This window comes from Eptatretus burgeri, unplaced genomic scaffold, assembly GCF_056783735.1.
Source record: "Eptatretus burgeri isolate ZD-2024b unplaced genomic scaffold, Ebu_testis_v1 Ebu_testis_scaffold_64, whole genome shotgun sequence".
Classification (NCBI taxonomy): Eukaryota; Metazoa; Chordata; class Myxini; order Myxiniformes; family Myxinidae; genus Eptatretus; species Eptatretus burgeri.
This window is the reverse complement of record NW_028222014.1, coordinates 6,139-22,198: the sequence shown is the minus strand read 5'-3', so window position 1 is coordinate 22,198 and position 16,060 is coordinate 6,139. Positions and strand designations below refer to the sequence as shown.

The 16,060-nt window shown below is 42.1% G+C and overlaps 1 protein-coding gene across 2 annotated transcripts in view; it reads left to right on the top strand.

Moving 5' to 3' along the window:
- LOC147007638 (uncharacterized) overlaps positions 1-13,936 on the top strand; it is an 87,004-nt gene extending 73,068 nt beyond the window's left edge. The window contains exons 1-6 of one of the 2 annotated variants that reach the window (XM_085866721.1): positions 980-1,163; positions 3,418-3,675; positions 4,998-5,205; positions 9,921-10,063; positions 11,171-11,250; positions 13,101-13,936. In XM_085866721.1, the coding sequence (XP_085722847.1) occupies positions 1,104-1,163; positions 3,418-3,675; positions 4,998-5,205; positions 9,921-10,063; positions 11,171-11,203 (702 nt within the window). In that variant the 5' untranslated portion in view covers positions 980-1,103 and the 3' untranslated portion in view covers positions 11,204-11,250; positions 13,101-13,936. Of the gene's footprint in view, positions 1-979; positions 1,164-3,417; positions 3,676-4,997; positions 5,206-9,920; positions 10,064-11,170; positions 11,251-13,100 lie in introns of those variants that run through there. The other variant, XR_015054049.1, reaches the window with a different exon arrangement.
- Positions 13,937-16,060: the final 2,124 nt, after the last annotated feature.

Sequence of the window (16,060 nt, the reverse complement as noted above, 5' to 3'; positions counted from 1 at the left end):
CAAAACTAAATAATGAGCAAAAATTCACCATTTTAACTCCTATTTTAACAAATGTAAATACAATGAGATGCAGTGCTCGTGTGGTTTGTTTTTGTTTGATGGTACTCCAAGATGGCGGACAGAAAACGTGGTGACGTCACACGCAGGTGCCCCCCGCCATTGAAGGTGGAGTCATCAACACATCATGTTTGTTTTTGTTTGATGGTACTCCAAGATGGCGGACAGAAAACGTGGTGACGTCACACGCATGTGCCCCCCGCCATTGAAGGTGGAGTCATCAACACATCATGTTTGTTTTTGTTTGATGGTACTCCAAGATGGCGGACAGAAAACGTGGTGACGTCACACGCACGTGCCCCCCGCCATTGAAGGGGGAGTTATCAAAACATCATGTCGTTTGTAATTGACATTCAAGTCGATCATGACGGGATTTCGCTAACCTGCCCGCCCAGTGAGGATCAGGGTGTCGCGAACTTTTTGAAGGGGGGTTCGAATGGTCAACTGAGGCTGCGAAACAGGTTGAAGCAATGAAATTGCCGACAAGATGGCGAAAATAACCGCTTCGTGGAGAACAGGCTGTGCCCGGAGCACAACGTGTAAGTCTTGCTCACAGAATTCTCCGGTAATCGGATGTATTTTCCTGTTTATCACTCCGCTAACGTTCTCAAGTATTATTTTATCATTTCCCGACACTCACAAAGATCCTTCTGAAATATGAAGAAGAAGAAGAAGAAGAAGAATCACTCAACCCCACCTTGTTTCATTCTGAAGAGTATTTTTTTTAAGGTTCTAAAGTGTAATTCTCCTGATCCTAAAGGATTCTGAGGTAATTATAAAAGGTAATTCACTAATTATAAAGGATAATTATTTTGGGTTTTGTTCGTTTCTCGACACGTCGTTGTTGTTGGTAACCATGGAGATGAAGCCCCGCCCCCTTCCGGTAATTGTGACATCACAATGCTTGGTGGTCACATGGAGTCGGCAGACCGTCCGAGAGGCTCCATTTTGTTGTGACCTCTAACTCAACCTTCATTGTGGGTGCTACCTCTCCACAAGGAAGGACTTGTTGGGTTATTTTTTTTATAAACTTCCCGGGAAGCACAATGTGGTGCTGTCTGAAGAGGAGAAAGAGAAAAGGGAGAGATGAAGAGGAGAATCGTGAGGTAATAATTGGTTTATTCATAATGAGAGTTACAGCAACAGTGAAGGTAACAATACGATGGGAATGTTAAAAGATTCATCAATGAGTCCATAAAAGAGGGTCCAACACTGATCCATGACATCAGATGTTTACATTTTATTCTCTTTACCAACAGTGAATGGTAATAAGTTCACTTCATCGGAAGAACAGTGAATGTTAACCATCGAATGTCGGATGGGTTCGTTTACAAACTTTACAATCTTTACTTACACATTTATTTAATTTATTCATGGTTGTATCTGATTTGGTTGGACACAGCAGAACGAACACTCAGATCAAATCGCACCACCTGACCTGGACATCGTGACGTGAATCTTTGGGGTGAGGTCTACATATTACATACACAACAAGAACACAACAAGAACTAACAGCTTGTGTGGTGTTTGTGTAGTTTAGTCTTGTGTGTTGTGTGGTGTTTGTGTAGTTTAGTCTTGTGTGTTGTGTGGTGTTTGTGTAGTTTAGTCTTGTGTGTTGTGTGGTGTTTGTGTAGTTTAGTCTGGTGTGTTGTGTGGTGTTTGTGTAGTTTAGTCTTGTGTGTTGTGTGGTGTTTGTGTAGTTTAGTGCGGTGTGTTGTGTGGTGTTTGTGTAGTTTAGTCTGGTGTGTTGTGTGGTGTTTGTGTGGTTTAGTGAGGTGTGTTGTGTGGTGTTTGTGTAGTTTAGTGCGGTGTGTTGCGTGGTTTAGTCTGGTGTGTTGTGTGGTGTTTGTGTGATTTAGTCTTGTGTGTTGTATGGTGTTTGTGTAGTTTAGTGTGGTGTGTTGTGTGGTGTTTGTGTAGTTTAGTGTGGTGTGTTGTGTCGTGTTTGTGTAGTTTAGTGTGGTGTGTTGTGTCGTGTTTGTGTAGTTTAGTGTGGTGTTTGTGTAGTTTGGTGTGGTGTGTTGTGTGGTTTAGTGTAGTTTAGTGTGGTGTGTTGTGTAGTTTAGTGTGGTGTGTTGTGTAGTTTAGTGTGGAGTTTGTGTAGTTTAGTGTGGTGTGTTGTGTGGTTTAGTGTAGTTTAGTGTGGTGTGTTGTGTGGTTTTGTGTGGTGTGTTGTGTGGTTTAGTGTAGTTTCATGTGGTGTTGTGTGTGTGCATTTGTGGAGTTTAGTGTGGTGTGTGGTGTGTGGTTTAGTGTGATGTGTTGTGTGTGTGTTTGTGGAGTTTAGTGTGTTGTGTGTGTAGTTTTGTGTGTAGTTTTGTGTGGTGTGTAGTTTAGTGTGGTGTGTTGTGTGTGTGTTTGTGGGGTTTAGTGTGGTGTGTGGTGTGTAGTTTAGTTTGGTGTGTTGTGTGTGTGTTTGTGGAGTTTAGTGTGTTGTGTAGTTTAGTGTGGTGTGTTGTGTGTGTGTTTGTGTAGTTTAGTGTGGTGTGTTGTGTGGTGTGTAGTTTAGTGTGGTGTATCTTGTGTGTGTTTGTGGAGTTTAGTGTGTTGTGTGGTGTGTAGTTTAGTGTGGTGTGTTGTGTGTGTGTTTGTGGAGTTTAGTGTGGTGTGTTGTGTGGTTTAGTGTAGTTTAGTGTGGTGTGTTATGTGGTGTTTGTGTAGTTTTGTGTGGTGTAGCTTGTGTGTGTTTGTGTACCGGTATGTTACGTAATTAATGAGAGACATAATTGGAAGTGCCACTTTCTAAATGCTGGCAGTGATGACTGGTTCAGCCATTTCAGAGATTTTGAAGGTTAAAAAAAAAGAATATGGCTACCAAATCACGTGACCGATGACATCATCAAATTATTTTTGTTCACCATGTTATCCCAAGATAATCCTCAAAAATTTTCAGCATGATCAGATGTAGCGTTCTTCATGTGCAATTATGATGTCATCAAAAATCCCCCTCATTCCCCATGAGGGGAACTTGCTATGTGATAAGTTTCAATTTGTTCCTTGGTACAGTTTCAGAGATATAGAGGTCCAAAGGTTTTCCATTTTTCTCACAAGGCCACCACACCACATGACCTATGACATCATGATTGTCATTAAAACATTCTCCATGAGTACTCGCACCAATGTTGAAAAGTTTGGCTCAATCCAATAAGCAGTTGTGGAGATAAACACGAAAGTTCTGTGCGAACGAACAAACAAACAAATTGAGAAACAAACAAACAAATAAACAAACACACAGACCCAAATGTAATACCCTCTCCTTAGGGGAGGGTAAAAATAGCAACATTTTCACCCCCCACCCCCTCACTCCGTAATTAATTTACTCACCACGTGTGCTTTGTGTCTTCCTCAACAATCCCGTAGAACGAAGCTGTGGTAATCGAAACGACTACTTCATCTTCTTCCTCTTCACGGAGTGACCTGCTCCCTCCACGAGCACAACCGGGACATCTTAAAATAACGAAACTGGTCGATGTGGACGCCGTTTACGCGGACGTAGACGACACGCCGACGAGGAAAAAGAAACACAAATGTTTCAGAAAGTTGAGGAAATTCTTCAGAAAATTGAAATCAAGAAAGAACGAAAAAGATGAAGCACAGAAGGCTGAAGAATCTAAAAAGGTCAGTATATTGGGGTTGAAGTCGTGTGTGTGTGTGTGTGTGTGTGTGTGTGTGTGTGTGTGTGTGTGTGTGTATGTATGTATGTATGTGTGTGTGTGTGTGTGTGTGTGTGTGTGTGTGTGTGTGTGTGTGTGTGTGTGTGTGTGTGTGTGTGTGTGTGTGTGTGTGTGTGTGTGTGTGTGTGTGTGTGTGTGTGTGTGTGTGGTCACGGTTTATTTGGGGTAGCAGCAGTGGCTCCTTGTGTGACATCCATTTTGATTTTTCAGGCCAAGGGCCATTGTCAAGGCTTTTATGGATTTGGAAAACCTTGCACCGAGTTCAGTGGTGCAATGTATTCCAATTCAAGATCACGTGTTGAACTCATGTTTATGTGTGCAAATGCTTATGTACCCCAGCACGCTTATCGTCATGTATATAAATGCTGCACAGACCTGGTTGCCTTCATTTATGGCTTTCAGGAGGAGACCTCAGTGACTTTGAAAGAGGGGTGATTGTTGAGCTGCGTTTGGCAGGAGCTTCAGTGAGAAAGACATCTCAACTTATTTGCTGATATTTCACAATCAACTGTGTGTGACGTGATGTCGGTACAGAACTCCAAGGGAAAGACATAATCAGCAAAGTACGACAGTTGGTGGAAGCGCTACTCCATGGTCGTGATATCCGTGAATCAATTTGAAGTGCAAGGCAAAGCAGGCTGCAGATCGTGGTCCAGAGATATAGAGATATAGAGGACGGTAAATTCCAACCTGGGGCGTGAGCAGCCAGTGTCATCAAAAAAAAGTCCGCTGAGAACTCCACAAAGCAGAATACCATCGCCTGGTTGCAGTGCCCAACTCCCTCATCACATCCGACAATGCATGTTTGCATGTTCAGTGGTACAAAGAGCACAGGCAATGGACGACTGAGCAGTGGAGAATTGTGATATGGTCAGATGAATCATCTTCCACCATGTTCTCAACAAACAGACAAGTACACTTGTGGTGCAAACCTAAATAATTATTCAAACCTGAGTGCTTGTTGCCAACAGTGAAGAGATGTGATGGTTCTGTAATTTTGTGGGGCACATTTTCCTGGCATTGTTTGTTTGTATTCATTCCCTAAGAAGGCAAGGTCAGTGCCAATCGCTTCTAAAAGGAACTTGAAGGATCATCTTCACCCCATGTTGCAGCATTTATTTCCTGTGAGGGAGGGTATCTTCCAGGATTACATATCATTCATCATGTTTCACAAAATCCAATTGTTGATACTCCTGCGATTGTTAATGTTTCTGGATGTACAAATGTTCAAGGACCATTAGTGATTTGTTTATCTTGTGATTGCAGGTGGAGTTAAAGAAAAAAAAGCGGGAAGAGGATCTGGAGCGACTCACTTGTCCCATTTGCCTCGACATCATGGTTGGGCCACACAGATGCCATCCCTGTCAACACGTTTTCTGTGTGTTGTGCCTTCGAGACATGCACAGTTGCAAGCCCGGACAGATCAACTGTGCACTTTGTCGAGGCCTCGTCGAACAAGAGATGTTCTCCCGAGGTAACCATCAGGGTTGGAAGATTACCAATTGCTGTTTTTATATTCTCCTCGTTTTTATTATGATGAGGCGTGCCTCCCCGTCGCTTTGCTGACGGGTTTATTCAGATGGTACCATGTTGTACTTCACAAACATATTGCGTGTATATCTGTGAATCTCAAGGAGGATGTAAAATGAAGTGAAACACGAAAAAAGGATCTTTTACAATATGTAGTCATTGTTGCTGTTGCTGGTGTCATCGTGGCTGTGGTTGTTGTTGTTTGTGTGCTTCTTCCCTGTCCATCACGATTAATTCTCAGGGGTTCTTACCCTCCTCCCTTTGAAACTGCTGCGTGAAAGTTCCATGTCCTGCTTCTTCCTCTTCATTCCTGGTAGGACGGTTTTTTAATAACAGACTCTTCTCTGACGGGCTTCCAAGAGACGAGATTATTAGCTTTCCAACGGTACAATTTTATTATTCTTTGACCACAGAACCCTTCAGAATGAAGTGTCGCACGCACACACACACACACACACACACACACACACACACACACACACACACACACACACACACACACACACACACACACACACACACACACACACACTATACTATAGGAACACTGTGTAACACCATATGATATCACAATTACAAGGTAGGACTAACAGTGTACAGTACATGTTTGTGAGGGTACCTCATCCTTTTAAGATTTTCCCAGTGGTGTGTTTTTATTTTTCTTTTCTAAAGGCCCGGTCACACCTTGACGTTTTAGCCAACGTTTGCCGATTTTTGAATTTTTTTTCTAAAACGCTGGCACACATTGAATACGTTATGGGTAAGTTTTGATAACATTGAGAGCACGCTGAAAAACACTGCCATACGTCGTTGTACGCTGGCTTTAAACGTTGTACTTTTCGGTTGTCCTCAAATTTTTTCATGCTTGAAATTTCACGACGTATGCCGGCGTATGACTCACACGTTCCGCTACGCTGGCCACAAGTTGTATGCACGGTCTGCGATCGTTGACAGACGTCAACACATGCTACTTGTAAGTTAATCATAAGTTGAGACACGCCGAGGTAATGTTTAGCGTACCCGAAACTTATTTCTAACCTATGATTAACGTGTTGGTGGCACGTTACGCGATCGTTGCCACACATCGACAGACGTTACTTTTAAGTTACTCATAGGCTGAAAGACGTCGGTATAATGGATCGTCCTTGCGTCAGCGTCCACGGCCACGGCCAGGACACTTATTTGCAGCATTCTTCAAACTTTTCTTCGGCATGGCGAGGATGTTCACACTTCGATGTCTAGCTTGGCTATGATTCCAATTGTCCATCGGCAGCGTCTATTTAAAATAGTCGAGTTTGAGCGTTTTAACACGTTCAGAAGAAACGCTTCAAATTTCCAAACCCCAGCGTCAAAAAACAAAGGCGAGTGACAGCAATTTAAATCGTTCATTTTAAACAATGAAAATAGCTGAGTGGTACCGTTTAAAAGTCGTTGAGTGTAAAAAAAATCCAATTGTTGAGCGCAAGCATCTACTTTCAAGAGTGGAGATGCAGCCATTTAAATCGTTCATTGTAAACAATGAAAATAGTTGAGTGGTACCGTTTAAAAGTCGTTGAGTGTAAAAAAAATCCAATTGTTGAGCGCAAGCGTCTACTTTCAATAGTGGGGTTTGAGCGATTTAGCACGTTCAATAGAAACGATTAAAATTTCCAAACCCCAGCGTCAAAAAACAAAGGCGAGTGACAGCAATTTAAATCGTTCATTGTAAACAATGAAAATGGCTGAGTGGTACCGTTTAAAAGTCGTTGAGTGTAAAAAAAATCCAATTGTTGAGCGCAAGCGTTTACTTTCAATAGTGGAGATGCAGCCATTTAAATCGTTCATTGTAAACAATGAAAATAGTTGAGTGGTACCGTTTAAAAGTCGTTGAGTGTAAAAAAAATCCAATTGTTGAGCGCAAGCGTCTACTTTCAATAGTGGGGTTTGAGCGATTTATCACGTTCAATAGAAACGATTAAAATTTCCAAACCCCAGCGTCAAAAAACAAAGGCGAGTGACAGCAATTTAAATCGTTCATTGTAAACAATGAAAATGGCTGAGTGGTACCGTTTAAAAGTCGTTGAGTGTAAAAAAAATCCAATTGTTGAGCGCAAGCGTTTACTTTCAATAGTGGAGATGCAGCCATTTAAATCGTTCATTGTAAACAATGAAAATAGTTGAGTGGTACCGTTTAAAAGTCGTTGAGTGTAAAAAAATCCAATTGTTGAGCGCAAGCGTCGACTTTCAATAGTGGGGTTTGAGCGATTTATCACGTTCAATAGAAACGATTAAAATTTCCAAGCGCCAGCGTCAAAAAACAAAGGCGAGTGACAGCAATTTAAATCGTTCATTGTAAACAATGAAAATGGCTGAGTGGTACCGTTTAAAAGTCGTTGAGTGTAAAAAAAATCCAATTGTTGAGCGCAAGCGTCTACTTTCAATAGTGGAGATGCAGCCATTTAAATCGTTCATTGTAAACAATGAAAATAGTTGAGTGGTACCGTTTAAAAGTCGTTGAGTGTAAAAAAATCCAATTGTTGAGCGCAAGCGTCTACTTTCAATAGTGGGGTTTGAGCGATTTATCACGTTCAATAGAAACGATTAAAATTTCCAAACCCCAGCGTCAAAAAACAAAGGCGAGTGACAGCAATTTAAATCGTTCATTGTAAACAATGAAAATGGCTGAGTGGTACCGTTTAAAAGTCGTTGAGTGTAAAAAAAATCCAATTGTTGAGCGCAAGCGTTTACTTTCAATAGTGGAGATGCAGCCATTTAAATCGTTCATTGTAAACAATGAAAATAGTTGAGTGGTACCGTTTAAAAGTCGTTGAGTGTAAAAAAATCCAATTGTTGAGCGCAAGCGTCGACTTTCAATAGTGGGGTTTGAGCGATTTATCACGTTCAATAGAAACGATTAAAATTTCCAAGCGCCAGCGTCAAAAAACAAAGGCGAGTGACAGCAATTTAAATCGTTCATTGTAAACAATGAAAATGGCTGAGTGGTACCGTTTAAAAGTCGTTGAGTGTAAAAAAAATCCAATTGTTGAGCGCAAGCGTCTACTTTCAATAGTGGAGATGCAGCCATTTAAATCGTTCATTGTAAACAATGAAAATAGTTGAGTGGTACCGTTTAAAAGTCGTTGAGTGTAAAAAAATCCAATTGTTGAGCGCAAGCGTCTACTTTCAATAGTGGGGTTTGAGCGATTTAGCACGTTCAATAGAAACGATTAAAATTTCCAAGCGCCAGCGTCAAAAAACAAAGGCGAGTGACAGCAATTTAAATCGTTCATTGTAAACAATGAAAATGGCTGAGTGGTACCGTTTAAAAGTCGTTGAGTGTAAAAAAAATCCAATTGTTGAGCGCAAGTGTTTACTTTCAATAGTGGAGATGCAGCCATTTAAATCGTTGAGTGGCAGCCTATGAACCTACCCGTGGACACGCGGACGCAAGGACGATCCATCATAACCCACACCCTCCCCCTCACACTCACCTACTACTGCCAACATGAACAAACTACTACTAATACTAATACTAATACTAATACTAATACTGATACTGATACTGATACTGATACTGATACTGTTACTGCTGACATGGACATCGACTCAAAAAGGAACTCGAAAACACTGTTGGGTTCCCCTTTTATGAACACCATTTTTATATACCAATTCCCAAAACCGCTGGGAACACGTCTTTATATGGCAGTTGTAACCGAGAAACACGTTCATTTTTTTTTGTCGACCGGAAGACGTCATTGGAATACGTCTACATACGTCGATGTGTGTTGGGACTACGTAAAGAATTGGTTCAAAGCACGTCAAACATAAGTTAGAAATAAGTTTCGCGTAAAAAAGACATTACCGCGACGTGTTTCGACTTATGAGTAGCTTATAAGTAGCCTTTGTGGACGTGTGTAAGCGTCCACATATCGTGTGTAAAACTTATCCCCATCGCATGCGGAACGTGTGTCATACGCCGAGTACGTCGTAAAATTTTGAACATGTTTAAAATTTCTTGACATACTCTACTTACTACGACGTATGATAGCGTACTTTAGCGTTGTACTCACGTATACCAAACTTACTCATACCGTATTTGACGTGCCCCAACGTTTTAGACACATTTTTCTGAGGTCGGCATACGCTGGCAAGATCGCCAAGGTGTGACCGCGATGTTGACACTTCCATTTCTACGGCAGTTATGATTCGAATCGTTGTGCGTCAGCCTTTTAATAGGCTACGTCACGACATCGTCGGTGATGCGTGCAACGCGCTATGCCGAAGTTAGACTATCGTTGGGCATCGGTTGTGTAGGCCGACAACAGGTCAGCATTCGTTGGTATAAGTTATCTATAACACAACGAAACGTTCTGTGTCCATTACTAATATGTTATGCATACGACCAACTCGTTATGAATACGTCCGAATCTTAAAAAAAAAACATCAAAAGTTCAACGTCAGCCAGCGTTTTACATACATTTTAATACGTTGCCATCGCTGGCTAAAACGTCAAGGTGTGACCGGGCCTTAAGTTCTCTACTTTACCCAACGGTTATGTCTTTGTCATTCACTGGTACTTCACAAGCACGAAGGTTTTGCTGAAAACAATATTGAGAGAACATCCGTGCGATGATCTACTGTCCCTCCCCTTCCTTTATTTCCACCTGTTTCCCACTTCAGACCTTGACCGCGAAGCTCAGGCAAGGTTTCCAGAGGAATACTTTGCCAAATATATTGAGGTCAATCAATTGAGAGCTCGCATTGGAGGGGAATACACTGATCACCTGCGTACGCATTTCGCATACCGGTGGCATGTTCTCAAGGTAAGGGACCATGAGAAAGTAAAATGTTTTGGATTATTTTGCACAAGATTTTCGATGTCGGAACAGATTTCCTGATTGAGTTTATAATTTGTTTATTTGTTCAGACAAGTTTAAAATCAGACTGTTCGGTGTACATATTACTGTGGAGATGAATAAACATACATGGGACAGACAACGTTCATTGGACAGATGAAACAAATTATCTGAGTTACCTACGAGGTTCACCATTAGGAAATTATGAGAAACCAGCCATCTTAACCTGGAGAGAACGTCATGAAAGGACGAAATAAAAGAGAAACTCGTGCCTCATTCACACCCTGAACGGTCCAGGTGCTGGATCCCCTTAATCACCACCATCTCAGCTTCATTCTTACCTTCCACAATGAAAGTGGGCAACGACCAGGCCAGTTAAGCTTTCTTGTGGGACACTTTCCTGTCTCATTCCAGCAGGTGGATCAATTTGTTGGTTTGGTGACACCATCAAATTTCCAGCCCATTTTCATCATCTCTCAGGTGGACATAACACCGAGGAAGGCAAGGAGTGGATACAGAGAGGATCATATTGGTGCCCTTTCAAGACCAAATTGTTTTTCTATGATAGAGTGAAGGCTCGTGGAAGAGGTAGAATACAGAATTGATCATGATGCAACTGAAAAACAGGAACAGCAAGAAGTGAGAGAGAGAGAGAGAGAGAGAGAGAGAGAGAGAGAGAGAGAGAGAGAGAGAGAGAGAGAGAGAGAGAGAGAGAGACAGAGAGACAGAGAGACTGAGAGAGAGACAGAGAGTGAGAGGGAGAGAGAGACAGAGAGAGACAGAGAGTGAGAGGGAGAGAGAGACAGAGAGAGACAGAGAGAGACAGAGAGAGACAGAGAGAGACAGAGAGAGACAGAGAGAGACAGAGAGAGACAGAGAGAGACAGAGAGAGACAGAGAGAGACAGAGAGAGAGAGAGAGAGAGAGAGAGAGAGAGAGACAGAGAGAGAGAGAGACAGAGAGACAGGAAGAGAGCAGCATGGGGTGGGGGTGGGGGGGGGGAGGACACCAACAGCAGGGTTCATTTGTTTATTCCATCTCACTTATCTGCTATCATTTGTCTTTTGATCCACAGCGGACTTTTAAAAGATGGAGACCGCAAGTGTGAAATGCCTGTGGAGGCGGAAGAAACAAGATAATTTTATCTCACACAAGGTATGTTTTTGCAATTTTTGGATTATTTTAAATCATAAATTTTCATCAGGAGTTGATACATGTGGAAATACAAAGTATTCAGAGAATACTTAACCCACACAATCTGGAAAAGGACTTCGTGTGAACCAACTCTTCTGGCAGCAAATTAAAAATTAAATCGAAATCAAATAGAAGACCAAATAAAATAGGTCCTGCATTGGAGTCATCAAAAGGAACCCGAACAAGCAAAAAGCAAAGATGGAGTCATCAGGTGGAACCTGGATGGGATTCATTAAAAAAATTTTAAAAATTTAAATAAATATTTTCCTTCACTCCAATATGATTGACAAACCACGTGACCGATGACTTATTAATGAATAACCCTTGTATCCCCAAGGCTCAGGGAACACGTGGTTATTGAAGTCAAATCTCAGTTATTAAGGTCAAATCTCAGGTCAAATTGTTCCTCATTTTTATATGAAAGAAAAACAACATTGGCCTCTGTAAATGTCGAGGCTTTTCTTTGTTGTTTGAGAGTTTTTTTCTTTTTTTGTCATTAAATGATGTTCTCGGCCACCTCCTCCTCGTTTCGTTATAAACCCTAAACCGCTCTTTGTTGCTGCTCCCCAATCTGTGAAATATATATCTTAGAGAGTATCTGAATAAAACGTTTCTGAAAAATTAATTGAATAGCAGAGAGATGGGCAACGTTGAGCTCCTCATACTTAACATTTGGTGTATGTACGTGATGGAATTATTGCACCTCATCAATCAGCTGTTACCCACCAATGAGGCAGTGCACATCGACAAGATGACACTGATGCCCTTGTCCTGAGAGCAACGTAAGCTGATTTTAGTTCAACTGGAACGTAGTTCCGGGGAGCTTATGGGATGGCACATTATCAGTCTGTCAGTCGGTCCGTCCGTCCATCCATAAACACTTGCAACTTCTTCTCTGAAACGACACATACAATTTTGATGAAACTTGACGACAACCTTCATCACCCGTGATGTACCAAAGTTTATTCACGAAATGAAAAAATCGGGGTCTGAGAGGTCGACGGTGGGTTTTCCGAGAACCCCTGCCCCTGAAAACAAACAAACAAACAAAAACCAAAAGAGGGATTCGCTTTCTTCTCCGAAACTATACACACAATTTTGATGAAATTGTGAGGACAACCTTCATCACCCATGATGAATCAAAGTTTGTTCACGCGATTAAAAACATCAGGGCCATGACATTGATTCATTGGTATATTTTGCTGATTCGGTGTCCCGTTGACTTCCTCCTCAGTATCATTGTTCTACCAGGTGAGCATCCAGGTGTATTGCCCTTATTTTTGTGATGTGGAATTGGAAATCCAGGAACATTTTTTCGGTTGAGTAGGAAATGCAAGATTGAGAGAAGTTAATGGACGTGGAGTGTACAGGGTTCAGGTCTCATTTATACACGTCCACCCCCCTTCTGTTTTGATGTTTTCATGAGACGGTCAAAATCTCTTTTCCAGGATTAGTTCATCAGTCGTCATCTGAAGTTCACAAAGGTAGAACAATACATCATGAAGAACCTGTCATGAATTGTTGTTCTCATGTATTGGAGGTTGATTTGCTTCGCCCAAACTGAGTGGATAAAATGTAGAATGTCCTCTCACTTTTTTTCGTTTTGTTTTTTTTTTGGGGGGGGGGCGAAGGAGGGGGCGGTGAGGGTGTTGTTGGGATTGGGGGGTTGTGGGGTGGGAATTCTTTGAACTGGTTGATTGTTTTTAATGTCACACATTGTTTCTCTTATTTTGATGAAAGCGATAAAATGTTGAATTACATCGTGACAGGGCCTACTAAAATGCTAATTGGACTGTTCTTTCCCTTTGCAGGAGGAGAAACCTGATGACTCCACCCAGTGCACATGGATTTGATGTTACCACTCTCATCCTGTGTCGTGGAAAATGGCAAGAACCAAGAAATGCTTTGCCTGCCCATTAGTAAGCCCAGAATCTCACAGACCAAAGGTATGTTTCAACCTATTGAAGCCGCTCCGTGTGTGTCCACGTGTCTGTGCACTATCCCACACACAAACCAGATGATTACATTTTGATCATCGTGATTATTGGAAATGCAAAGCTCGTCATTGATTTGCAATCCTGTACCTTGCTTGCATTTTCTTTGTTGTTAAAACGTTTTGTTTTGGAGTAGATTTCCATCATTATTTGGAGGGGGATGGGTGGTGGAATGTTAAATGAAGCTTAACTCCAAGGTGTGGGTGGAAAAGGGAGTGGGTTGGGTGGGGAGGAGTGGGGGTGACATGGAGATGGAGGAAGTGTGTGTGTGCAGGATGTGTGTGCACTCTCATTCATTCAATATTTGGTTTTATTTTGATCAAGTATGACGTCGGTAGACTTTAATGGGCAGGACCTTGACCGAACTCTGTCGTGCAGCGAATACCTCGTACAGGAGAAAATCTTTTATCCAGACATCCAAATAATGGAAGACCCATCGTCCGGAAAAAATGATCATGGCTAAATGAAGAAGAAAAAGGTGGATTTTTCCCGACATAACTGAACGAAATCTGTGCGATCAGAGGCTGAGGGTGGCATTTTATCAGTCTCATCCCCTCCAGTCCTCCACCCCTCAATCCCTACACTCCCCCCCCACCCATTTCTCAACTGTTATGCAAATATTTTGAAAGAAAATTGGATCTCTTGTTGGGTTTTTGGGCAGATTATTGAAAGGCAGGCAGGGTGATTCATCAATGTGTGTGTCCTCCCTCGGATGGATGCTAAACTGGGCATTACTGCTGCCAGTATTAGTTGTTGATGAAAGTTAAAGATCCTACGGTGTCCTTTGTGAAGAGGAGGCACACCATCACCGGCACCCTGAACAAATTACGAATTCCTGCCCAAAGTACTGATGGAAAGGCAATGGCAAACCACCCAGTATAACCTTGCCATTAAACCAATTTAGCAGCACTGCTGCTTTGTAAGAGAGGATGGAACATCAAAATAAAAAAATGGTTCAATGGCGTTATCATCGAACAAAGCTGGACCGGGTTTCGTGGTCATCCCATGACAACATCCCGAGTTGCTCTCCTAAAAGCCAAACACGTTTGCTGAATACCTTGTTTATTCATTGAAAATCTCTTGATCAGACACAGAAAGTACTTTCCTAAAAATCTGAATGAAATTGCAACCTCTCTGTGATTTGTTATAAGACGGAGACCGCAAGTGTGAAATGCTTGTGGATGCGGAAGAAACAAGATAATTTTATCTCACACAAGGTATGTTTTTACAATTTTTGGATTATTTTAAATCATTAATTTTTATCAGGAGTTGATACATGTGGAAATAGATCGTAATCATAGAATACTTACCCCGGACAGTCTTAAGAAGGACTTGGTGTGAACTTACTCTTCCGGCATCAAATTAAAAATTAAATCCAAATCAAATGGAAGGCCAAATAAAATAGGTCCTACATTGGAGTCATCAGAAGAACCCGAACAAGCAACAAGCAAAGATGGAGTCATCAGGAGGAACCATGATTGGATTCATTTTTTAAATTTAAAGTAATTTAAAAAATACTTTCCTTCACTCCAATATGATTGGCAAACCACGTGACCTATGAATTATATTCATGAACACCCTTGTATCCCCAAGGCTCAGAGAACACGTGGTTACTCAGGTCAAATCTCAGTTTCTAAGTTCAGTTCTCAGTGACTGAGGTCAAATCTCAGTTATTAAGGTCAAATCTCAGGTCAAATTGTTCCTCATTTTTATATTAAAGAAAAACAACATTTGACACTGTAAATGTCGAGGCTTTTCTTTGTTTTTTTTTCGGGGTTTTTTTCTTTTTTTTGTCATTAAATGATGTTCTCGACCACCTCCTCCTCGTCTCGTTATAAACCGTTAACCCCTTCTGGTTGCTGCTCCCCAATCTGTGAAATATATATATATATATATATATATATATATATATATATATATATATATATATATATATATATATATATATATATATATTGTTGTGGTTGACGAAATTCGCAAACCACCATTCAGGTCCCTTAGGTGAGATATCTCTGTAAGTATATGTGTAGTTAGGCCCAAACCCGTTGTTTCGAGGGAATAAATGTCATTCATTCGGGCTGCGACCCTTCTAGATAGCCGTTTTTCTTTTACTATCTTTATTTTGGACCAGCCGCCATTACTACCACCACCAACCACGTCTCAACAGCCATCACACAACAACCACCAGCCGCAACGCCGCTTCACAACAACAACAACGCCAACAGCCACGACCTTTACCGTCACATCCCGCTCTCGCAACCATTGCATCACCGCCATTTCCGCGCCGCTTGTGGGCACCGATACTGGACTCGTGCAGGGCGCGCACCGAGCAGCGTGTGCAGAAACATCACAGCCTTTCCGAAGAAAACGGATCAAAAACGACTCACGCCCACTTCTGTTCCGTCCTATCGGCGAGCGTGGGGCGATTTGGCCCCGCCTCCAGGTGCGTTGGAGTAATATCGCTATATGCAAATTCATGGATCAAAAAGCATTCACGCCCACTTTTCCTCGGTCCAATGGGGAGCCAGCCGGAGGTGAAGGGTCGAAGGTAAAGGGTCGAAGGCGAAGGAGCGAGGCCCCGGGGGCTATAAAGGGCTGCTTTCGCTCGCCAAACGGGCAGTTCGGAGTCGGTGGAGTTGGGAAGAGCCAGTCAGGAGAGGAGTCGGAGAAGGCGGTTGGATGGAGCTGTGGAGAGTTGGAGAGGTGGCGGCGGCGAAGGCGGTCGAGGGGGTGCTCGTGTCAGAGTCGGGGAGCTGCGGAGGGGAGAGGCCGGCAAC